Source organism: Mastigoproctus giganteus, chromosome 2 (genome assembly GCF_048544385.1).
Source record: "Mastigoproctus giganteus isolate SK-2022 chromosome 2, ASM4854438v1, whole genome shotgun sequence".
NCBI classification, from domain to species: domain Eukaryota; kingdom Metazoa; phylum Arthropoda; class Arachnida; order Uropygi; family Thelyphonidae; genus Mastigoproctus; species Mastigoproctus giganteus.
Genome location: NC_143576.1, coordinates 249,014,722 through 249,039,775, shown reverse-complemented (window position 1 = coordinate 249,039,775; position 25,054 = coordinate 249,014,722). Strand labels below are relative to the sequence as shown.

Sequence of the window (25,054 nt, the reverse complement as noted above, 5' to 3'; positions counted from 1 at the left end):
TATTATATACTGTACCTGTATATATCATGTAATGAAAATAGTTTTATTTGTTAGAAAATATCTTAGCCTATTGTGGGTACTCACTGGCTTCTCCATTCTTTGTTGTTGCTGCGACGATCCATGATGATACTGTACAATTCCTACAATGATGAGATGAAGTGGGGTGATGGTGTAAGCACTGTGACAATCTTCTAGGCTATTGATCTTCTGGGGAGATGCCAGAAGGTCAATAGCCTAGAAGCTGGAGGAGATGAAGATGATGGTCCTTGGATGACATCAGGAGTAGACGATGTTGACTGCTGTGGATCGTCGATAGTGGACACTTTTTTCCAACCTTTTTGAAGAACATCGTGATAGTGAATTGTTTCTTTTGCCTTTTTAATTCATCAAACATATGCTGGAGAGGTTCCACTGCTTCCATTTATCAAACGGGTAACTTTAATGCTACATTCCATCATAGGATTGTAATCCATTATCTTCTCCTTTTAAATTTTTTACCATCCGAAACACCTTGCCAAATTTTTCAAGTGTCCACTTTGCTGGTTCATGAATTTAACTATACACTTTAATTTCTTTTTTCCCCCTCTCAATTTTTGTCACTTGAGGTCTTTATTGCCTTCATTTCTAATGCTCCAGATATTTCCATTATATCGTTTGTTTTAGTTGCAGCTGATTGCAGCAAGTTCTTTTACTACTTTTCTTTATTTTGTTTGCTTTTTCTTTTTTATTCCTCTGCTGAGTCAACTGTAAATCACATGCCTGTCATTTGTATTCTCCAAAATATATATTACTTTTGGCTTTAACCTCATAAAATCTAAATTCACTAAATCCTTAATCCTTTGTTTTATCATTTTTTTCCTGGAATGTGCTTTGTCATCTTTTCATGCAATTTTGGTGACTAACTCTTGATAATGATACCAGGGTTGTAAGTTATAGGGGATTGTACTATTTTTATTCATATATTTTCTAATTGTATTTTTTATATACTATTATTATTAGCCATGCAAGGAAGCCTGAGGTTTATGCTGCACCAGCCGTAAAAAAATCCCGAGTTACCCTAAGAGAGAGAGAGAGAGAGAAGTAAAAGGAAATCACCAAGAAAGAGAAGAATGATGATATCCAGCTCAGGACCCAGGGTGTGCCAAGCCCATACCAGATGTCAGCCCCTGGAGTTATATGACATATATGCCATGATTTCTTTCATTCCTTTACTCTTTTCTACATCACTTCACTCTATTACTTATATCTCTTAACTTATATTTGTTATGGTCATTTGGGATCTTTCTGACTATCAGTGGACCTATTCCATGAAATGCCTTTATCATTGTCACCTTTTTCCTTTTTTTTTTTTTTATATACTATATATATATATATATATATATATATATAAAGTAATCCTATTTTAGATGTTAAGAAATTAAATGAGAATGAGTTAAGGCAGTAACTGTAATAAAATCAAAGCTACTGCTATTCAATTCAGTTGCAGAAAAATTAAAACAAAAATAAGATATTTAATTAACATACATTAAATTACTATTAGATCCATACATTGAATTGCCTGGTCACCAAAATACTTTCCCCATAAACCATGACCATGTTATGGCTTCTTGAAAAGACAATATGTGCTATGGTTTAAGCTGATTATAATTTTTATTTTGTTTATAATTTTTATTTACATTTCTTATTTTATTTTATTTTGTTTTTTATTGTTAAAAAAATTTTATTTTATTTTATATTCTTTTATTCTATATCAGTTAGCATATTCTATAAAAAAAAAAATATAGCAAAATAACATAATATATGGAGCCATTAGTTGAAAGTTACTGTTAAAGTAAAATATCACAAAAATTTTACAGATTATTTAAATCTAATAGTTTTTTTTTTTTTTTTTTAGTTGTTGGCGCATCGGCTTCTGTGGCCATAGCGCACCTCCCAAGGTTTTTGCAGTACTTTGATCCAAGCCCGAGGCAGGATTCGAACCCGCAACCTTTGGGTTGCCAGGCAGGCACTTTACCCACCTGGCTAGCCCAGTTGGCAAATCTAATAGTAAATCTGTTTGTATTTTGCAAAAACAAGTGCATACAGAGTGAGCAAGTGACAGTTTTTGAAAGGAAACTAAGAGAACTTCACTGAAAATCAAATTGGAACTCTACCTTACCTGTCTCTGTTACAACTTTCATGGCAGTGTCAAAAACTTCAAGTAAAAACTTTGTCCTTTTAAATGTGAGTGGTGAGTACTGTATTATTAAATCTAAATCTCACTAATATGGATGCTTGATTGATAATGCTCTCTGTTCTTGAAATATTACAATGCCAGTTATGGACTGAGCAGCATTCTGAGGAGAACAGCTTCATGGCTGACAGTCTTCTTTTCATTTTAATTTTTTCTTTTTCTTTTGCTGTTGGATTACTATAGTGATTTTCCATATTTTCGACCTTGGCTTATTCAAATGTTTCATAGTCCCAGCATTGCTAGCAGCTATCTAAATCTTTAGAGGGGAACAGGTATCCTGTGTGTTATCAGACACTCAGCCTAAAACACTGATGGATCCAATATCTCTCTATTACAGAAGATTTAGGAGAAGTCCAGTTGGCCTGCCTCCCTAAAATCCACTCATGCACACCTTCTCGATGGTAAGCCCTGTTACGTCACTTAGGTGGCAACGAACGTGTAGAGTGGTTCTCTTCAAGACCTCTGGTCAGCGTGAAGAGGAAAAGACCAAACCCTCCAGCATATGAGAGCACAACAATACAAATGGCCCTCAGTCCCCAGCAGCTTTCACTCTCCCTCTTACGCCAGCGAGAGGATCAGAGTGGAAGCAGAGGGTGCTAAGAATCTCTGGGTACGACCAGGCTGCCATGCACGGAAACTGAACTTGGCCTGTTATAACGTACAATCACTCATCGGTGAAGACAGGATATTAGAGCTGGAAAAGGAATTAGAAAATGTGAATTGGAATATCATCGGTTTGGCTGAAACAAGAAGAAGAAATGAATCACTTATAAGTTTATCAAGTGGAAATCTGCTGTACACCAATGGAAACAGTGAAAGGAGTGAAGGTGGAGTTGGGTTTCTGGTCCATAAAGATTTAAAAAACAACATTTTGGAATTCAAAAGTACATCACCAAGGGTGTCAAGACTAATACTCAATATTTCTAAGAGGTACAAGCTAAAGGTTATGATTTATGCACCAACATCGATCCATGATGATGAAGAGGTTGAAGAAATGTACACCATCTAGAGTCTTCTAGATGAGCAGAAAACCCACTACACTATTATTATGGGGGACTTCAATGCTAAGGTTGGAAAAAGGCAAAACAACGCAGAAAGAGGAACTATAGGAAATTTTGGAATTGGTGAAAGAAATAAAAGAGGTGAAAGACTTGTGGAATTTTCAGAATCTCAAGGACTGTCAGTAATGAACACTTTTTTCAAGAAAAGGGTGAACAGAAAGTGGACATGGAAGAGTCCACATAGATTAACAACTAATGAAATCGACTTCATCCTCACTAACAGAAGATATATTGTGAATGATGTTACCATCCTGAATAAGGTAAATGTTGGAAGTGATCAAAGAATGGTAAGATGTACACTTGATATAGATGTAGGAAAGGAAAGGAAAAAACTGACTCGAGTAAATAATACAAAGGTCTTTGAGATAACAGAGGAGGAGAAAGAGCAGTATGTACTGGAACTTTAAGAACAAGTTTGAGCTTCTGCAGACTGCTCAGGACCAAGATATCGACGAGGAATATTACAACTTTCTGAAAGTGATAAAGCCCAAGAAACCTATAGGGAAGCAGAAATCCAAAGAAGAAAAAATTAGTCAAGAAACACTTGACATGATGAACCAAAGACGACAAATGAAGAGTAAGAAAAACACTGACAGGGAGAAAATTGAGTATACTCAGTTATGCAAAGCCATTAGAAAGAGACTCAGAGAGGACATAAGAAGATTTAACACAAGAAAAGTAGAACAAGCATTAAGGAAAAACAAAGGATTTAAATGAGCAGTAATACAGAAAGACAAATGATACTGAAACTGAAGAATAGAGATGGTGTACTTATAAACAGCAGAGAAGGCATAACTCAAATAGCAGAAGACTACTATAGAGAATTATACAAGGAGCGAGGGAATGATACCAGCAGTGGGGAAGATGGATTGCAAAATAGCAACACATACGACATACCCGATATTCTTCCTGATGAGATAGAACATGCATTGAAGAAAATGAAGAATCGGAAAGCCCCGGGGGAAGATGAAGTTACTGTAGAGTTGTTAAAATTGGGAGGAAGGGACATAACACAAAAACTGGCAAGGCTCTTCACAAAGTGCATTAGAAAAGGTGTGACGCCTAAGCAGTGGAATAATGCAATCATAGTTTTGCTGCATAAGAAAGCAGATAAATCAGAAATTGGAAATTATAGACCAATTAGCTTGTTATCCCACATCTACAAGTTGTTCACAAGGGTCATTACTAACAGATTAGAAAGAATACTTGATGAGAATCAACCGAAAGAGCAAGCTGGCTTTAGGACAGGATTCTCAACTATGGATCATCTTCACGTAATATCACAGCTAATGGAGAAAGCAAATGAATATAAAACACCATTATGCCTGGCATTTGTGGATTATGAAAAGGCATTTGACTCCATACAGCATAAGGCAATGTTTCGGGCACTGGAAAGACAAGGCATAGATACCCCATATATTATGATTTCGAAGAAAATATATGAGAGTGCTACCTCCTTTATTAGACTAGACAAAGACAGTAGCAAATTTAAAATCGAGAAAGGAGTTCGACAAGGAGACACAATATCTCCAAAGCTGTTTACTGCTGCCCTTGAGGAAGCTTTCAGAAGATTAGACTGGTCGCAGAAAGGAGTCAATGTGAACGGAGAGTACCTAAACCATTTACGATTTGCAGATGACATTGTGGTCATAAGCCACGATCCCAAAGAATTAGAGGAAAATCTTAATCAGTTATGCACAGTTAGTAAGGATTTTGGACTAAAGATGAATATGGCTAAAACAAAAGTAATGATGAACAAGTATGCCACAGAAAGGGAAATAATGATCAAAGGAGCAGTAATTGAAAAGGTGGAGTCATATACTTATCTGGGACAAGTTATTAGCTGTAATAATGATAAATGGCTGGAAGTCAAGAGAAGAAGAAATTTTGGATGGATAGCATTCAGGAAATATAGTCACATACTGAAGAGCAATATCCCAGTTTGTCTGAAACGTAAAATAATGAATCAATGTATACTCCCCACCATGACTTATGGAAGTGAAACTTGGGCACTCACCAAAAGAATGGAAGAGAAGCTGAGAACTACACAGCGAAGAATGGAATGAATTATATTGGGAATCAGACTGTTAGATAAGAAGAGAAACACATGGATTAGGCAGCAAACTCAAGTAAAGGACATTCTTATCAAAACTAAAGAACTAAAATGGTCTTGGGCAGGACACATAGCTCGAAGACATGATGACAGATGGACTAAGAAAATAACAGAATGGTACCCAAGAGGAGCTAGAAGAAAACCTGGAAGACAAAGGCGGAGATGGATAGATGAAATTCATGAGTTTGTGGGTAGTAAATGGATGGCCAGTGCTCAAAACAGAAGGAACTGGAAAGTTGCTGGAGAGGCCTTCATCCTGCAGTGGATTGAAAATGGCTGATGATGATGATCTAAATCTTTCATTTGATTTTGGCAACTACTATAGTCATGATGAGTACTATTAATTTTATTTTTGTTCAACTGTTTATATCAACAGTAATTTTACTTTATTGTATTACTTCTGCATGTTTCAGATTCCTGTGCTTTTGTACACAGCTTATCTACTTCACTATAGCCATTCTATTCTATGGCTCAATATATTATGTTATTTTACTACTTTTAGTCACTGAGTTTATTATTTAATAAAATTCATTTAAAATGTTTCTTCCTGTGGTTTATGTACCTGTTCTGTTCTCAACCAGCTCACTCATTGTTTAACACTAGCTTTCACCATTTTCATTTTTCTATTTAATAATAGCTCATATAATCATTTCAGTCAAATAAGTCAACTATAACTAAATCTACTATTATATATTTCTTCCAGTATGGTCACCAACCAGATTATTACCTGGACAGTCAAAATGAACATACCCTACAGCAACTAAGAGAGGGAACGATGATGAATGGCATCAGAAGGGTGAAACCAAAATATTATATTCAGTTTACAGGAAGTAAAGGAACTGGAACAAGTATGTTCTCAAAAAGCCTTCCCTTCATTTCCCTTAAATGTTGAATCTAGGAAATGTACCTGAGGAAAAAATCAAAGGGAGCAGGAGTATATCTCTGAAGTTGAGTTTTCCCACCCACAACAGAAATTAATGTTTCATATAAAATACCTACACATCAGTAAAAACACTGCTCACTTTATCCTTGCATTTTATTACAATCTCCTCATTAGAGGTTTAAAAATTCTCCTCAGGCAGGGCTGGATTCAATAAACCTTTCCTTTACAATAAAATTAATAATATTAGTTATTAGATGCTCAAAACAGTATATGAATTACAAGGGGGCTATCAAAAAGTTCATACCCTGACCTAGATAAAACATCAGTAGGAAGATGCTGTTTTTAATATAAGTTGTCTACATATTCAATAACTAACATGTGAAATTTTATTCCTGTAACCAGAGGTGGAGCCCAGAATCTGAGGAACGATGCTATGGTTCGCAAACTGGGGTATTGAGCAGTGATCAAGTTCCTGTATTTGCAGGGCAAGAAAGTTCAAGAAATTGATGAAGAAATGAGAGTTGTGTATGGGCAGAATTATCCATCCTACGATATTGTAAAAAAAGTGGAAGCAGGAGTTCCAGTGTGGTCATACAGGTGTCTTTGATGAGCCAAGAAAAGGAAGGCCATCAACATCCACAGATAGTGAGATAGTTGCAAAGGTTGAACAGCTGGTACTGAGTGACAGATGTGTGACAATTCATTTCATCGCAAATGCAGCGGGAATTAGTTATGGGGCTACCCACAGCATTTTACATGATAATCTGCACGATGGGTTCCAAGATTGCTCACACCTTTGCAGTGTCAAATGCAATGTTCTCACCAACTGTTGGATTTGTGTAATGCAGATGTTGAGAACTTTTTTGATCGGTTGGTGAAAATGACAAATGCTTGTTGTACCAATATGAATTGGAGACTAAAAACCCGTCAAAGCACACCTCCTCGCCACCTCCCAAAAAGGCAAAAAACACTCCATCTGCAAAGAAGGTGATGTTGTCTGTGTTTTGGGACAGAAAAGAGGTTATCCTGACAGATTACCTACATTGTGGTTTCACACTTACTGGAGAATACTACAGAAATCTTTTGAAAAGGCATAGAATGTTAACCAAATGTGTCAGTCTTCTGTCAGACAATGCACCGACTCACATGGCTGTTGCCACCACAAACTTTGTTGCCCAGTGAGGCTTCGAACTACTGCAGCACCCACCCTATTTTCCTGACCTAGCACCATCAGACTTCTTGTTTCGAGAAATGAAGAAACAATTGTGTGGACACTGCTTTGATTCGTCTCAGTAAGTCATCAATGAAGCGGAATCATTCAGGCAAAAAGTATGGACTTCTATGATCAAGGCATTAAACAACTGATCCACAGATGGGAGAAATGTGTTACTATACATGGAGAGTACATAGAAAAGGATTAAAGTTCCTGTGAAGTTTCACTTTTCTAGGGCTATTATTTCTAGGTTAGGATATGAACTTTTTGATACCCCATCGTATATGCTGTTTATATCGTGTAAGTAGCATTTATATAGTTTAAAATTTTATAATATTAAAATTTTATAATTCTTCAATTAGCCAGCTAAGGTCCTGAAATAAACTGGTAAAGTACAAGATTCTATCATTTAAAAGTTTTGTTTTTATAAAATTAACCACATTGATCACATCTTGGAGCACTTTATGTACTTCTGACTTCAACAGCTTGCCTATGGATGATGCAGTAAATGAATTTCACGTGTGGTGTTATTTAAAAAACTTTTCCCTTCCAGTCAAATCAGCTGCTCAATCACCAGTTATACTCAAATAGTTTTCCATTAAGTACTGCTTTTATCGAAGATGTCATTTACTGTTCAGTTACTTCTCCATCTCCAGTACATCTTTCTTTTAGTGACTCATAAAAAAGTAGTTCTTTGTGTATTTCATTATTAAAACAGAATTCAGCAAATACCAAAAGGTGGGATACGTTAGAAACATCTGAAATATTAGAAACAGCTAATTTGTTCTATTACTTATTTCTTTAAATCTTCAGAAATGCTTTCTATACATCTTCTAACAGTGTTTTATGACAAAAGAATGAATTTTAGTTTTTCAGCATATTGTTTTCCATGTATTATTTCAACCATTTTTACTGGGGCATGAAGAACAAGGTTTCCCCAATGGTGTGGCTTTTTATCTTTCACTGTTAAGGAATAAACCTCAAAAAAATTCTACACATTTATCATTAAGTCTGGTGAATTGTAAAGTACTGGATTGAGTTTTGCATGTCTTTAAACATCAGTAAAACTGTACAGGTTTTTGTGCATGCTCTGAATGCTTAGTTTTGTAATGTCTTGCTAATTGTGTTGGCTTCATACTATCATTAACTAATATCTCAAAAAACAAAATATGCATTATCATTGTTAATGATAATGGATGTAAATCCAAATTTCAAATATTTTTCTTGATAATTTCGAATTTTTATAGATAGACAGCTCCTTATTCAGTGTTAGATATCTTTTTTTTACTTCAATGTGGTTGACAAAGAGTTCTTACTAGGGGAAATATCAACCTCACTATTTTCTTGTAGGTTGTTTGTGGTAGTAGCATCATCAGTATTATCTTCAATCTGAGGTTTCTTTGAAGGGATCTTTTTTAAGCCACTTGCCCATTTTGTAAGTCTAGTGAAAATTAGATTTAATTAGTGAATTAACTGCAAACAAAAGATTTTTATGTACTTCCTCATGTACTTTTAAAACAAGTCTGATGATTGCATCTATGAAATATTAGAAAAGATTAATTCATTTATATATATTTTTTGAAAATCTAAAATCTTTCTATAGTTAAATACCAACTGATCACAGATCACTTCATGCACCCCCACTTTGGAGACCACTGCAGTATTCTGTTGATGTATATAATTATTTTATTACAGCTGTATTTCTAAGATTGGTTCTGCCATTCAATAAATTATTTTTATTTTTAAATTCATGCAGTATTATATTTTACCTTTTATATTTTTTTGCATAATTTTTATGCAATGCATATAATTTATTCACAGATAGCATCAACTAAAGCCATTAAATGTAATCATTAATACACATTTTGCAATCTTCTCTAGAGCCAAATATCAGCAAAGCACAAATCAGAGAACTAATTAAAGAAGGAAACCTTGAAGCATTAGAAGAACTAATACTACAAGGCCAAGGAGATAAATTATTAGGAGAAAGTGCTTCCAATCCAGCAGTCCAGGACTTTTTAAATATTGTTCCAATGTATATGGTAAATTAATTCATATATATATATATATTTGTATCTCTCTCTCTCTCTCTCTCTCTCTCACACACACACATAATATTACTTGAAATTTTTATACTATCATGTCAACGTGTTTGGAATTCCCAGAAGTTCAAAACCACTGATATAAAAACATCTATGACATATTTAATCTTCCTTCTTGTTGAAGAACAAAGATGATAATTTGCAATGCTTCAAAAGTCTATAACTCGGTCTGCAAGAGTAGCTTATAGTGTCTTGTCAATGATATATAGGAATTTTTCTAGCAAGGATAAGGAGTTCATTATCCCCATGTATAAAGGCAAGGGTAAGGCCACACCTTGAGAACTGTATACATGTCTGGAGGCCTCATTTTAAGAAGGTTATAGAGCTGTTGGAACGAGTACAGAGAAGGCCAACAAGATTAGTGACTGCTCATATGACGAAAGGCTTAGCTTTTGCAAATTACAGTGTTTGGAGACTAGGCACCTGCGAGGTGATCTGATTGAGGTGTATGAAGCCTTGAAGGGTTTGAGCATGCTCAATGCTGATGAGATTCTTCCTCTTGCTTTTAATAATCGCCTGAGAGGAAATAATTTCAAATTGAGGAAAGACTGTTTTAGGATAGATGCTCGGAAATTTGCCTTTAGCCAGTGGGAAGTTGATTGATGAAACAAACTTCCATTTGTGGTTGTAGAAGTTGATAGCTTTAATAGATTCAAGGCAGAACTTGACAAACATTTGGAGCAAATGGAAGGTTGAAATAAGGGGTTTTTCTTTCCTTTTACTTTTTTTTTTTTTTTTTTTTTTGGCTGATGCTATATAAGCTTGCTTTCTTGCATCATTTTCCTTTGCTAATGCTAATGCTAAAAGAAGCAAACCCTTATACATAATTATGAGAGCTTCCTTGGATTCAGGGGAGGTATCCATGGACTGGAGGTGTACAAATGTATCACCAATTCACAAAGGGGGTTCAAAAGGTGACACAGGCAACTATAGACCTGTAGTTTAACAGGTCTATAGTTTAACTATAGTTTAACAGGTCTAAAGAAGCATTGCAGGATCATCTAGACAAGACTGTAGTAAGAGTGAAGACATAGCATGGGTTTGTTAAAGGGAAGTCTTGTCTGACCAATTTGGTTGGATACTATGATGTGGTCACAAAGGAACTGTATGCCAAAAATAATTTTGATATTATATACTTGGATTTCAGGAAAGTTTTTGATACTGTTCACATGGAAGACTGCTGTACGTATTGGAGAGGTATGGCATGAAGTGTATGTTGCTACAATGGATAAAGTGATGGTTGAGTGGGAGACGACAGAAAGTGGTAATCAGTTGACACTGCTCTTCTTGGACAAATGTTATTAGTGGAGTTTCCCAGGGTTCGGTGTTGGCCCCCATGTTTGTTTTGTATAATTATCAATGATATTGATGAAGGTATATCAGGTTTAATGTCCAGGTTTGCAGATGATACAAAGGTTGGCAGGTTTGTTAACGACAGTAAAGACAGTATGCTACTCCAACTGGATCTGGATAAGTTTGGAAAATTGGCTGAGAAGTGGAGGTTAACTTTGAAGTTTAACATTGGCAAATGGAAAGTACTGCATATGGGTAGCAATTACCGAAGAGAAACGTGCCAACGGTGTGGCACTACGCTCAGCGAAGTAGAAAGTGAAAAATAACTGGGGGTAATTTTGCAGTCAAATATGAAGATGGGCTGCCAGGGCATGTCATGCAGTCTTGGCAATGATATATAGAAATTTTGCTAGCAAGGACAGGTAGATGATTATCCCGTTTACAACGCAATGGTCAGGCCACACCTAGAATGCTGTGTACAGGTCTAGAAGCCTCATTTTAGGAAGGATGTAGAATTGCTAAAACGAGTACAAATAAGGGCAAAAAGATTGGTGAGGGATCAAGTTCTGCAAATTGCAGCCCCTGGAGAGTAGGCACCTGCGGGGTGATCTGATTGAGGTATATAAGGCTTGGAATGGGTTGAGCAAGCTGCATGCTGATGGGATTCTTCCTTTTGCTCAGACTAAGAACCTGAGAGGGCACAGTTTCAATCTGAGGAAAGATAGTTGTAGAATAGATGTGCAGAAATTTGCCTTTAACCAGCGGGTAGTTGATTGGTGGAACAGGCTTCCATCTTTTGTTGTGGAAGCTAATAACCTAAATAAATTTAAGGCTGAGCTGGGCAGGCATTTGGAACGAATGGGAGGGTTTTTTTTTTTTTTTTTCTGTTGCTGCATAAGCTTGCTTTCTTGCATCATATGCCTCCACTAATGCTAATGGTAATATGCATTGATGGAATGAACAGAGCTGTCTTGAGATTTAATAAAATAATAATAAAGTACAAAATATATATTTTTTTAAATATATTCTCGTTTTCATTTGATTCTCTCCTTGAAATTCAATGAAATACAAATTTTATTTGATTTTTATTTCTGTCAGAAATTGAATGAAACCCCGAGAAATCTCTGTTACTTTCACTTTGAGAAATTGCTGGGAAGATATCTGAAACCTTCGGAGTTTCTGAAACTCATGTAATCTAATTATTTATAGTGCAATACTGGTATGTTCTGTTACATTTTTAAAGGTGATGAATAAAAAAAAAAAAAAAAAAACTCTTCTAAGTGACCTGTTATAGAAAAATTATTGTTGTCACAGAGCAATTTTCTCTAACACATCCCAATAACACAGAAGAGTCCAAGATACGTAAAGTTTATAACAATTCTGATGTAACGCTGCCATCTAAGTAGAGCAGAGTTATTGTACATGTGGTACAGTATAGTGTGGCATCTGGCAGATGCTATTTTTTCATTAGAAAAAATTTAATTTTTAATTTTTTTGCTGAATTGAAAATGGTGTTTTATTAATTAATATTTACATAGTTTATCCCACTTGTTTTGTTGTTTGAAGTTTCTTGAAGATTTTTTTTTTTTTTTACTAGTCTTCTGTTATATCTAGTCTTCTCTTAAGCCCCCTCTTGCAAAAAAAAAAAAAAAAAAAAAATGCAATTTTTTAGAAAAATACAACTGGTGAAAGAGAGAAATTATAATATGCCATTGGTACAGATATATTACCCTTAATTCATATTCTATTCACCCTGAAGGGTTAACAAGGGGAAAAAAAAAAAAGGCCGTTGGAGGAGTAGTGTTTATATACTCAAGCTAATTAAAAAAAAAAAAATTGCTGTGTGGCTGGCTGAACAGTAATTAATTGTTACTGTGCAACATACATTTAGATGTGAATTTAATAAATGAAACAGGGCGATACAATATCATTTAATAAATGATATTGTATCGCCATTTAGGTCAGGAGTCAGCAACCTTTTTCCATGTGAATGTCATTTATGATTTATGTCCATTACAAATACAGGTTGTCCAACAAAGAATGGTGGGGTTTGGGTAGGCCATATCTCCAAAAAAAAAAAATCACAGTAATTTTGCATGTTTCATTCCCCCACTCAAACAGTTTCAACAACATCAAGGATGGCAGTCGGATGCCACCACATTCACTTCCATTCAGCCACATTTGCCACAGTCAGCCATTCTATCAGTAATGTTTACTCCAAAAGAAAAGGCACATTGTTTTTTTTTTTGCTAGCTGAACAGAAATCAATCATTACTGTCCGATATATATTTATATGTGAATTTCATAAAGATCCTATTCATAATAACTACACTCAACACCAACCATGCAATTAAATAATATTTAATTTAAAATGTAAAATAAATAAATAAAAACTGGTCTATTTACGATAATATAATAAAAGCGCTAAAAATTTTTAAAAAGGTATAACTAAAATCCTTCAAATACTTTTCGGAAGCAACCGCCTCCTTTCTCAACAGTGTGTTACTATTGTACAGCACATCCTTAAGTAGCAGGCCCACAACACTCACACACGTGGTTCAACAGGCACATGATCGGTATTCCCCACCTGCGTACTGGGACCGGAAATGGCTCGGAAGCGTGTTATACAGAACCGATCGTCCCGACGGAGGACAACAGCTTCAAAAAGGGGATGCAAACAAATACCCCTATCTCTATTAATGATTTATTAGATGAACTGATTCGCACGCTCTCGAGCCACTTGCATTCCAAGAACCCATGCGCACGGCCCACAATGACCGCTCCTTCTGGGGATATCTGGTTCATAAAGATTCTCCACATGAGAATAACATCAGAAGATGGTTTCATCAGTTTCAAGACACAGGTAGGATTTTAAGAGAAAAGCACGAGAAGACCAAGAACATCGGATGAAGTTGTGGAAAGCATTAGACAATTTTGCATTTGCATCCCAGGGAAATCAATTCATTGTTGCAGTTTACAATTACAAGTTACGAAATCAACAATGCATGATGTGTTACATAAACGACTTAGACTGCATGCATACAAAATCCAACTTCTATACCAGATTCAGCATTATGACAAGCCACAGCGTTGAATATGCCAATTTTCTGTTAAATCATATTGAATCATAACGAAATTTCTTAAACACCATCATTTTCAGCAATGAAGCCACATTTCATGTCAGTGGATGCATAAATTGTAATAACTGCTGGATACTGGGAGCAGAAAATCCTCACATGTTTAAAGAACATATTTGTTATAGCCCCAAGGTGAATGTTTGGTGCAGATTAATATGTGATCATATCTTTTGGCTATTTTTCTTTGTGGAAAACACAATTAATGAAAAACTTACCTGAACATGCTAGAAAATTTTATTTTCCCTCATTAGAAGAAAATGGCCTCTCAAACAACATAATTTTCCACAACACTTCTTACCAATTGTTATAAATGTTCTTAATATAACATTTCATGGAAGATGGCAGGGGAGGTTCAATTCCATATCCACCTAGGAACCCTGATTTGATTTTTTCTTTTGGGACTATGCAAAGAACACAGAAAGCATTTGCAACTTAGACCATTTGAAAGAAGAATCCAAGGAGCTGCTGATCAGGTACCAAGAGATATGCTGTTATGTGTATGGAACAAAGAAGAATATAGATTGGACATATGTAGAGCCATAAACATTGTGCAGGTAGAAATTTACCAGGCTCATTGCAAACTATTTGACTTATTTTTTTAAATAAAATTTTCATTTCTTTAATATATTTTTCAGTTCCCAATTACTGGCTATTGGAACCGCACCATTCTTTTTTGTTGGGGCCCGGTACAGTAATCTTTTATTTTTCCAGCTCCATTGAGACTGTAATGGAGTCAGAAAAATGAAAAATCTGGATATAGAGGAGGTATATCCAGATTTTTATATACCTGTAGGTTGACATTCTATCCACGAATTGCCCAAAATCAATTACTGTATTAGGGCTTCAAATAATAAAATAATAATATAAAAAACAGGTTTTTCAAAAATATACCTTAATTCCAATAAAATATAAGGTGTGGCCTTTACCATTTTTTAAAATGAGACATTTTATGTTGCAGGGATAAAGGCCACACCTTATATTTTATCAGAATTAGGGTGTATTTTTGAAAAACTTGTTTTTTATTTTTATTATTTTTTATGAATAGAAATTTCCATACATTTTTTATAAATAAAGTATGATTATGTCAAAAGATATTTTTACGAAATTACACCCTTCTAATCATATAAGAAGTTGGGAAAAGGTCCAAAATCTGGGTCAGATATAAATCCAGGTAGCCAATATATGACATGCAATGGCTGCACAGTGCACTGCTTGATAGATTTAGCTCAAATTTTGATAGAATGCCTTGTCATGCGAATTAGGAATATGTACAAAATTTCAGCCTTCTATCTCTATTAGAAGTGACTGAAAAAGCGATCGGCAGATTTGATGACAGAGCCAGTGACTTAATATAAGGTATATAAAAACTATTAAACACTATATTATGCTCAAAAAAGTGCTTAGCCTTCTCTATTAGACTATAGATTGAAGCTTCTTCTTCTTCTGAAAGTTTGAGCTAAAATCATCCATAAAAAATAGTTTCTAAGTTTTCCAGTCATTGCTTTGCATAGCACATTCCTTTTATCTAATGTCACTAAGTTGTTCCTCTGCCTTAATACTATATCACAGATTGTTGACAAACTAACATTCTCTCATAAGAGTTTACTTGTTATATTCCTTTTTTAGCTTACAATAATAATAATGATAATTACTTTATCACTAGTTTTTGGACTATCATTACTAAAGTGCACATTTATAAATTTGTGGGCCCTACAGAAAAAGTCCAGCAAAAATTTTCAATAATGATTCTTCAAACATTTTATTTAGGAAAGTTCTTATTTTTATTATTTTCAAAAGATAATGCAAATAATGCAATAGACCTGGGTGGGACTCCACTTATGAGGGTCAGAAAAACAAAAAAACAGAATCTGCTATATTGTAAGACTCTGATGATTTTATGACTTGCCTAAGCATAAATTCAGCCCTGGTCATTAGCATTAAACTTCCATTTCACATATATAGTGGACGGGATTGATGTTACAGAAAATAAACAAATATTGCATTGGTAAAGCTAATACTTGGTATATGAGAGTACCAAATGGCATAACATATGGAAGAGCACTGAGGCTGCATGAGTTCTGCTACCACTTTTGCAAAAGAAATATAAAACTAATGAGCTGTGCATTGAATAAAATATTTAAATATTTATTAATTAAAATAAATTGGATATTCTGGAGTTGGGCCGTGTCACTCACGAGTTTATTCCTGGTGTTGACACAGTTAAAAAGATGAAGTTAAAACATTGGCCTAGTCTTAGAATGTTTGTGACCATGCTGATAACAGGGCATGGGCTTAGAAAAAGATTGAAGTAGCATCTAATGAATTATGTAGATGTGGGTACACCAAGGATATGGAGCACATTATGAAACATTGTCCAAGTTATAATGATATGAAAAGAGAATTTGTAGGAAGGCTTGGCACAGACTCATATAGCTGCCATGAGCTTTTTCAAAGTAAAGAGAAATATATTGCCTTCCTGGACTTTGTGAGTGCCGTTCACTTGTGAAGAAAGGGTGGTAATTGTAAATATGTATATATAGTAGCACGTTGAAAATCCGAACATCAATAATTCGAAACGTCAATAATCCAAACGAACCAGCATTTATTTTTTTTAATGCTGGTACAATGAAATAATTACAGTACGTGCTAATCACGTTTGCGAATTGAATTTTGATTCTATTAAACGGTGATTCTAATAAGCGAAAATCGGATATTATCCACAGGTTATAAAAAATAAGATATAAAGCACAAACTTACACTTTTATTATCTTACCAATTAGCAAAATTAAACGATACTTGAAAATCAGGAGAATATTATCCACAGGTTAGCAAAATAAAAATAAATTAATGCTTTTGTACATAGAAGAATTAATATACATATAGTACTAATTAGACCTCATGGGAAGCACAGTTGGTAGGATCACCATCATCCCCACACTAGATGGAAAAGACCTGAGTTCGAGTCCCGTCGATGACATGAAGAATTTTTACGGGCCTTTTTTGTAACGTGGATGAGTTAGTCTTAGGCAAGAGTGGCATGGGTTTTTCTCCCAGAAACTCGGATTTTTCGTCAAGCAAACAGAAAATAAGCCTCAGGACACGTGCAATTTACAGACAATATATTCGGAGCAATATGGCCTTAGTCACTGATGCTCCTAAAACCCTACAACATTCAGTACTAACTAATCATAACCAATAGCAGATTATTGTACAAGCATATGCCTCAGGCTCCACGTGACCAGGGGCTGCCAAACCAACAAAAACAATTATTATTTCATTTTAAAGCTTTAAACTCACACGAAGGTTTTATTTTTACAAAAATCGAAAACGTTATGGTGATCACAGTGTTAGAACTGCGCAAACATATTGTAAATCATTCGCTGGCGAGTTGCACGCAGCATGTGTATACAGGCAAAAAGTTTAGGTGGGCTCCAAACTTTGTTTGTGCCTTGGGCCCCTCAAATGCATAATCCGCCACTGATCATAACACTTTATAATCTGATATGGTTTACTGATTTTATTCAGAATATCAAGAAGTATCGTGAACAAGAAGGCAAAATTGGCAAGGTCTTGCTTATCTTAGACAACATGGCATCTCATCCTTCAGTGAAAACATTAAACAAAATAGACGATGGCAAGGTTATATTTCTTCTATCAAATGTTCCGCACTCCTCCAAACAACGGACCAGGGAGTCATCGAAAAGTTAAAGAGAATCTATAAAAAAAAAAAAAAAAAGTCTTGTGTCGTTTACTTTTAGCAGAAAGCAATGAAGAAAGCATCGTAGCTTTTTCAAAAAAGCTCGGTCTCAAGGACAGCTGATGGGTGGGAATCACTCACTGCTCAGAATTTAAAAAATGCTTGTTAAAAATTGTGGCTTATTGCCAAAGAACAAAATCGGAAGTCCAAACTATCCCCAGTCCCAATTAGTTTGAATTATCAACATTCTAACTGAATGTAAATAGAGAGTTTATATTTTAGAAGTCTGAGTTTTAAACTTTATTGTTGTTGTTTGGTTTTTAGGAGCATTAGCAACTAAGGCCATATTGCTCCGGGGATATGCGGCAGTCATTCCCTGACCTTTCTGCATCCTCCGTATTTGGTGGGCATGGGCTCGAACCCTGGTCTAATCAAGAAGCGTGTGCTACGCACTGCTGCTCCTGCCCACCTGGCTACAGAGGCGCCCTTTAAACTTTATGGCATTAACTCTGTACAGTTTTATGTTGTGAGTTTTATGATATACAAAAATATATATAAAAAGTATAAAATTTTAAATATACAAAAATATTATAAAATTTTAAAATATACAAAAATATTGAGTTTTATAGAGTTGAAAGTTTTATAGATTTTTATGTCTCAATGAGTTGTATATGCATTCAGTTTATGATGATTTTGAGATTTAAATGCTTTAAGTTAAAAGTTTAAAAAAGGGAGTTAAAGTTTAGATAGTAGAGATCTGCTCCACAGGCAAAGGCAGTCATGATTAGTGAATGGAACAAAGGGGTGCTCTTACGAAGAAAGGCTTAAGTTTTGCAAATTACAGTGTCTGGAGACTAGGCACCAGCGAGGTGATCTGATAGAGGTGTACAAAGCTTTGAATGGTTTGAGCATGCTCAATGCTGATGGGATTCTTCCTCTTGCTCAGAATAATCACCTGAGAGGGCATAAATTCAAATTGAGGAAAGACAGATGTAGGATAGATGTGCGGAAATTTGCCTTTAGCCAGCGGGTGGTTGGTAGGTGGAACAGACTTCCATCCCTTGTCATGGAAGTTGATAGCCTAAATAAGTTTAATGCTCAGCTGGACAGGTATTTCGAATGAACAGAGGGGTGAAGTGGAAGTGGTTATTTTTTATTTATTTATTTTACTTTATTTTTTTTTTGGCTGATGCTGCATAAGCTTGCTTTCTTGCATCAAATGCCTCTACTAATGCTAATGCACCCTCCTATGTCTGCCTTTTCAGATGGGAGGGTGCAGCTAAGGATCAAAAAGTAATATTTTCCACTACAAGAGCAATAAAGCACAGATGAGGTTCGGCTCTTGCAGCACAGTACTAACGTGCTTGCAGATGATGATTCCGGATATGCAAATTTGTATCAGGATTAAAAATGGATTGGATATAGTCTTCACACATGCCACTTGGATAAGTGGCACATCAGAAATACAATCTATAGGAAATTTAGAAAGTTGCCTCAGGGACCACACCACAGGCATGATCCCTGAAGCTATTACAGACATTCTTCCAGATACAGCAGGCTAGGACTTGCTACCTTAGAGTCTAAAATACTGATGAAACTGTTATTCTTGTGCCACTTGTGAGTCAAGTGGACTGATTTTGGTGAAGTCCAGTTATCCTGCGACAACCAAATCCTCTACATGCACCTTCATGATAGTGGGAATCATAGTAACCCTGGGTATGCCACCCTTGTTCAAGTCCTGAAACATTGCATCTTGTATACTGCAAGCAACCATCGAGATGTGAACCAGTGCAAGCAGGGATTGAGATGTGGCATCAACATTACAGAGGAATGCTTCCACCCTGTGTTATCAGGCAACACTAGGTGGTAGATGATTCTCATCATCCAGTATAATAGCACCACTTTGCTTACTGGAGGCTTGCAGCGATGAAATCCATGTTTAATATCCAGACAGAGCAAAGCTTCTGGCAACCCCCATCTCTTCCATCCCAGGGTATTGGCATTAATTAGCAGTGGAAAATGATGCAAAAAGCATCAGCAAAAAAAAAAAAAAAAGACACCTATTTCAACTATTCGTTACCTCCAATAGTTTTTCTAGTTCTTCCTTGAATTTATTTAAACTGCAGAATTTATTTAAGCCACAACAACACTTCAAGGCACATGGTCGATGGTAATGGTCTTCTAAGCACTTCAGATCAGACCACAACTTGGGGATAGTCTTTTCTCTAATGGAATCTTTCTTTCATTAGTATTAGCCATATAGTGCAAAGAAGCCACAGGCTTTTGCTGCTCCAAAAAAAAAAAAAAAAAAAAAAAAAAGTAAATAAGAAAATACAAATTATGCACTTCCCTCCTCATGTAGGTAACTATTCAGCTGACCTTTGAATTTCTTCAAACTGTGCGCATCAAACTACCTGCAGAAGCAACATGTTCCAGTAATCATCAACTTGCTGGCTAAAATAAAAATTCCTACAATCTAGTCTAAACCTCTTCCCATGTAATTTGAATTCATCAACAATGAAAATTCTGCCTTCATTCATTTTACTAACCCTAACCCCTCTCTCATAGCCTTATAAACTTCAATCAGGTCCCCTGTGAGGTGCCTGGTTGCCAAGCTCTGTAGTCTACATAATCGAAGTCTCTCCTTGTACAGTTACCCTTCTGCAGATTTCACCACGTGTTTCCCATCTTTGGACCCCTTCAAGAAGCGCAATATCTTTTTTGTAGATGAGGCCTCCATACCTAAACACAGTATTCCAAATGTGGTCTTACAATTGCCTTATACAGGATTATGATTCTTCCTATCCCTACAGGCCACTGTTCAATAAATCATTGATAGGACAACATGAGCTTTCCTGGCTGCCTGTTTACACTGCTAAGAGAATTTCATACCTGCCTGTATTGTAACTCCTAGATCCCTTTCTTCCTCTACTGTTTTTTTTTTTTTAATTCAACCCCTCCAAGTGCAAGTGTTGGGATTGCTATTCCCCATGTCTATGACTTTGCATTTTGCTGCATTAAAACATAGCTACTACTTTTCTAACCATTCTCTGTTCGTGTCATCCTGAAGGAGCACTACTTAACACTGATCATTAAACACTTTCTCAATCTTGACATTTTCTGAAAATTTTAGTATTAGCTATATGGTGCTCTATATCTCTTTGCTGATGTCATTTATGAAAATCAGAAAGAAGAGTGGTCCAAGAACTGATTGGGAGGGGGGCACCACTTCTGATGTTATAATAATCTGAAGAATATCCATTAATAATGGCTATTCTCAGCCTTGCATTTTTTTTTGGCATTACGAGAATGTGAAATGGGATGACCTGCAATATTTCTATTCTTCTTTTTCTGGGTTACATTATTGTTTTAAATTTTCCATTTCAAATATCCCAATGTTTATTTAGATCATGTCAGTGAAAATACTCTTGTAGAGCTGAAATCCTTCATTCCATATTCTGCATTAAAACCTCGTCCTTTATCTAATCCTTGGTTTTCCAATAAATATGCTATGGCTGTTCAAAATATGAATGTAGCATATTGTAATTGGCTTGCATCCAAAATCAGTAGCTTCATCTTCTGCTTATACTAAAGCACACAGCAATTATAAAACAGTTATTAATCAATTCAAACTTGATTTTGAACAAGCCAAGAATAGGAAACTTAGTTCTTGTGCAAAAATGGTACTTTGAGCATTCTCCCAACTTTGTTAAAATCTGATGGCTCTATTGTATCCTCAGCTAAAGATAAAACAGACTTACTAGCATCTTACTTTTCTTCCAACTCTTGTACTAATGATCTTGGTAAACTTCTTCCTACTATACCCAACACACTCCACTCAATGCCTCCTGTGATCTTCCAACAGAAGGATGTTAAGAAGAATTCTGAACAACCTTGAAGCCAAGTAAGCTGCAGATGCTGACGGCATTTCTCCATTTGTTCTCAAAACCCGTGCTCCTGGGCTTGCTTTGTATCACCTCTTTATACTTCCTTATTCCACCAGGCAATTTTCCTCCTCCTTGGAAATTACGGATATGCAAATTCTCTCAATTTTCATCCGTCTCTAAAAAGGGTGACAAATCTTTCCCATACAATTAATACTTACCTCACTCCTCTCAATATAATGGAGAAATCCATAAACCACCAACTTGAAACCTTCCATCTCGATCTCAAATCTGCCCTACCACGGAAACTGTTCCCACATGTGGGGGTGGTGTCACCAAACCCTCTCTCAAATTTCTAGACTCCATTCAAAAGAAGCTGTCAGGGTAATTAATGAGCCATCTCTTACAAAGTTTCTCCACTCTCAGTCTCACAGACATTCAGTTTCTGCTGCATGCCTTTTCTACAGATACTTCCATGGACACTGTTTTTCAGAACTGGCTCTCTGAAATTCCCTATGCACACATGTCACCTAGTAGTGCATGTGTATAGGGTTGCCAATACCTGATTCAGAGAATATTGGTGGGAAAGATATATGAAAGGATTTGATTTTATTCCCAAAATTAAAAAAAATAATAATAAATAAATAAAATTGAAAATTGTAGATGCTATCAAATGCCAAGAGAGGGTCAAAAGATAAAGAACTATGGAATGTACTTAAATGCTATCTCTGAGTGCTTGATGAGGGATAGGTTACATCCTTTCTGATGTGTAGAGGGCAGTGTTTTATGTCAGACAGCTTAATTTAACACATCATACTTTCTTTAATATACATATCATTATTAATATTTAAAAATTTTTGCATGGCATAATGATTAACTATCATAGTGAAGGTGTGCAAACATTCAGTGTTGCCTCCTCGAAGATATACAGAGCTACCAAAAAGGGCTATTCTTAAAACCAAATGACATAGTGATGCTGGCAGAAATTATGGTATACTGCTTTCTTTGCTAAGGACCTAATAATATGTTTTGAATGTCATTATGTAGATATAGAAAAATATAATACTGGAGAGCATTCACTCTGCATTAAACAACCCAATTTAATGATGCAAGATTATGAAAAAAGTTACTCAAATTTCAAACAAACAAAAGTCCAATTCAGAAAGGTGATGTATTTCTCAGCCATACATTTTCCTTAAAACAACATGCATAACACATAACCCTTGCATTATCATTATAATTTTAAAGTGTTCCCTTTAACAAAAGTAGCCATAATATTTTTGTGGGTACAAATAATTATTAATACACTTATCAACTCCAATATATCTTAAGTTTTACTTTATTAATATAAAGTATATTTCATAATGCATTTAAAAATAAGATGACCAATTGCTGATTAATTAATTTACAGGAACGAATCCAAGATATGCATCGGGCAGTGATGAGAGACCAGTATGACCATGTAGTAGCTTTACTGGATACTAAACAATTAGCACTTGCCAGGGATCAAATAGGAGCCACACCACTACATAAAGCTGTGATGTATGGCCATTATAAAATTGTTCACCACCTTGCCCATAATTATCCTGAAACAGTAAATACCACTGATATAGTAAGCAGAATTTTTTATTTTCAATATCATGTTTAAATAATTATCCTGCCAAGATTAAAATTGATAAGGCTGTAAAATAATTGTCTTTTAAGAGCACAGTAGGTGATACTGTTGCACATATTGATACTAATGATGTTAAGCATGCACAATCTGGGACTCTACTGAACAGGTGATGTTGAGAAAAAGCCACAAGTTAGGGCTGGATTTGAAATTGTCATTAGTTTGAAAAGATAGGTTAGGGAGGAGTTCATGATGTCAATCATTTCAGCCCTAGAAAGAATGAGGAAGGTACATGAGATAGAATTTTTCACAGCATGGCCTGCACTTATTAACAGAAGACACTGTTTTTATAAAGATGAGATATACTTGAATAGAAGGAGTAGAACAATATTTGCAGATACTAATAAGGTAATGTAAATGGTTCAGAAAACTGCTAGTTTTTAAAAGTTAGTTTATTTAGCCTTATTGACCAAATGTATTAAACAATTAGGTAATGTTTAGGGAACATTGCCAGAAACCACCGACACATCACATTTGGCTGTACTAAAGGGCAGAGTTAGTTAGTTAGTTAGTTGAGTTTTATTGGCGCATCAGCAACTTAGGCTATAATATTAGCGCCAAAACTTTATCAACAAAATTAGTAAAACATTCAGTGACCTAATGAATTAGGTCACTAAGTCAGAGTATAAAAACAATTGTAAACTGTAAAAGACAAATATCTGTAAACGAGTAACAATAGTAAACCTTAAAATAATAAGATTTTTTTTTTTTTTTTTTTAAATACGAGTAAAAAGGTGTACTGTTTTTAGGAAACTAAAAATAGCAGACACATGGTCATTGTCGGATAAAATCTGACTGAGTGTATACGGCTCAGTCAGATGGTTAAAAGCGGTATAACGAGCATTTCTAAAATTGGTACAGTCACATAAAATATGTTTGATGGATAAAATGGTGTCGCACTGCTCGCACATAGGAGGGTCATCAGCCCTCAGCAAAAAGGAGTGTGTTAGATGACAGTGCCCTATGTGGAGCCGAGCAAGAACAACTTCCTCTTTGCGATCCCTGCGTAAGCTGGACCGCCATGGATGGATCATAGGCTTAATTCGACATAGTTTGTTTGTAGTAATCAGTCGATGCCACGAATCTTGCCACTGAGATTGTAGGTTACTACGGATCACTTGCCTGTAGTCTGTATAGGGGACTAACAGGTCAAGATTATCCGTCAGGGCTGCCGATTTGGCTGCAGTGTCAGCCAAATCATTTCCTCTAATCCCGATGTGACTGGGGATCCAGCAGAATCGGATATCGAATCCACTTACAAAGAGGCTGTATATTATCTGCTGGATTCGGGACAGGGTTGGATGATTAGTGTGTGACATCGCTGATAAAGCCTGTAGTGCACTCATTGAGTCGGCATATATAATACTCCGTTGGTAACGGTGTTTTCTTATGTGATCTAGAGCTAACTCTATGGCATGCAGCTCTGCAGTGTAAATGCTGCAGTCAAGGGGTATCTGCTCTGATACGGTATTATTTGGAAAGACAGCAGCAGATCCCACATACGATTCTGACTTCGAGCCGTCTGTGTAAACTGGCAAGAAGTCAGAATGTTCTGCACGGTGTTGTGAATAGAGCTGAAGGTAGACAGAGGCTGGAGTATTAGACTTCGTCGCAAGTTTGAGCGAGAAGTCACATGCTGGTGTTTGTGCATGCCAGGGTGGAAGGGGCTCCTTTGGTGATCGAGCGACCTTGTCTACCGAGATGTTAAGCTCATTGAGTAGCTCTTGAACACGAATGCCGAATGGGCGATTGGCGGTCCGCCGTGT

General features: G+C 35.8%; 2 protein-coding genes across 2 annotated transcripts in view; one reads left to right on the top strand and one right to left on the bottom strand.

Annotated features, from left to right (window-relative positions):
- The window catches only part of LOC150090365 (uncharacterized), a 314,634-nt gene that overhangs the window by 30,850 nt on the left and 258,730 nt on the right, over positions 1-25,054 (bottom strand). The gene's annotated exons all lie outside the window — the stretch shown is intronic.
- Positions 1-25,054, top strand: part of LOC150090366 (uncharacterized) — a 331,637-nt gene that overhangs the window by 91,528 nt on the left and 215,055 nt on the right. Inside the window, exons 6-8 of the mRNA XM_090387860.1 lie at positions 6,111-6,255; positions 9,385-9,545; positions 23,028-23,228. Coding sequence (XP_090243986.1) covers positions 6,111-6,255; positions 9,385-9,545; positions 23,028-23,228 — 507 coding nt within the window. The remainder of the gene's footprint in view (positions 1-6,110; positions 6,256-9,384; positions 9,546-23,027; positions 23,229-25,054) is intronic.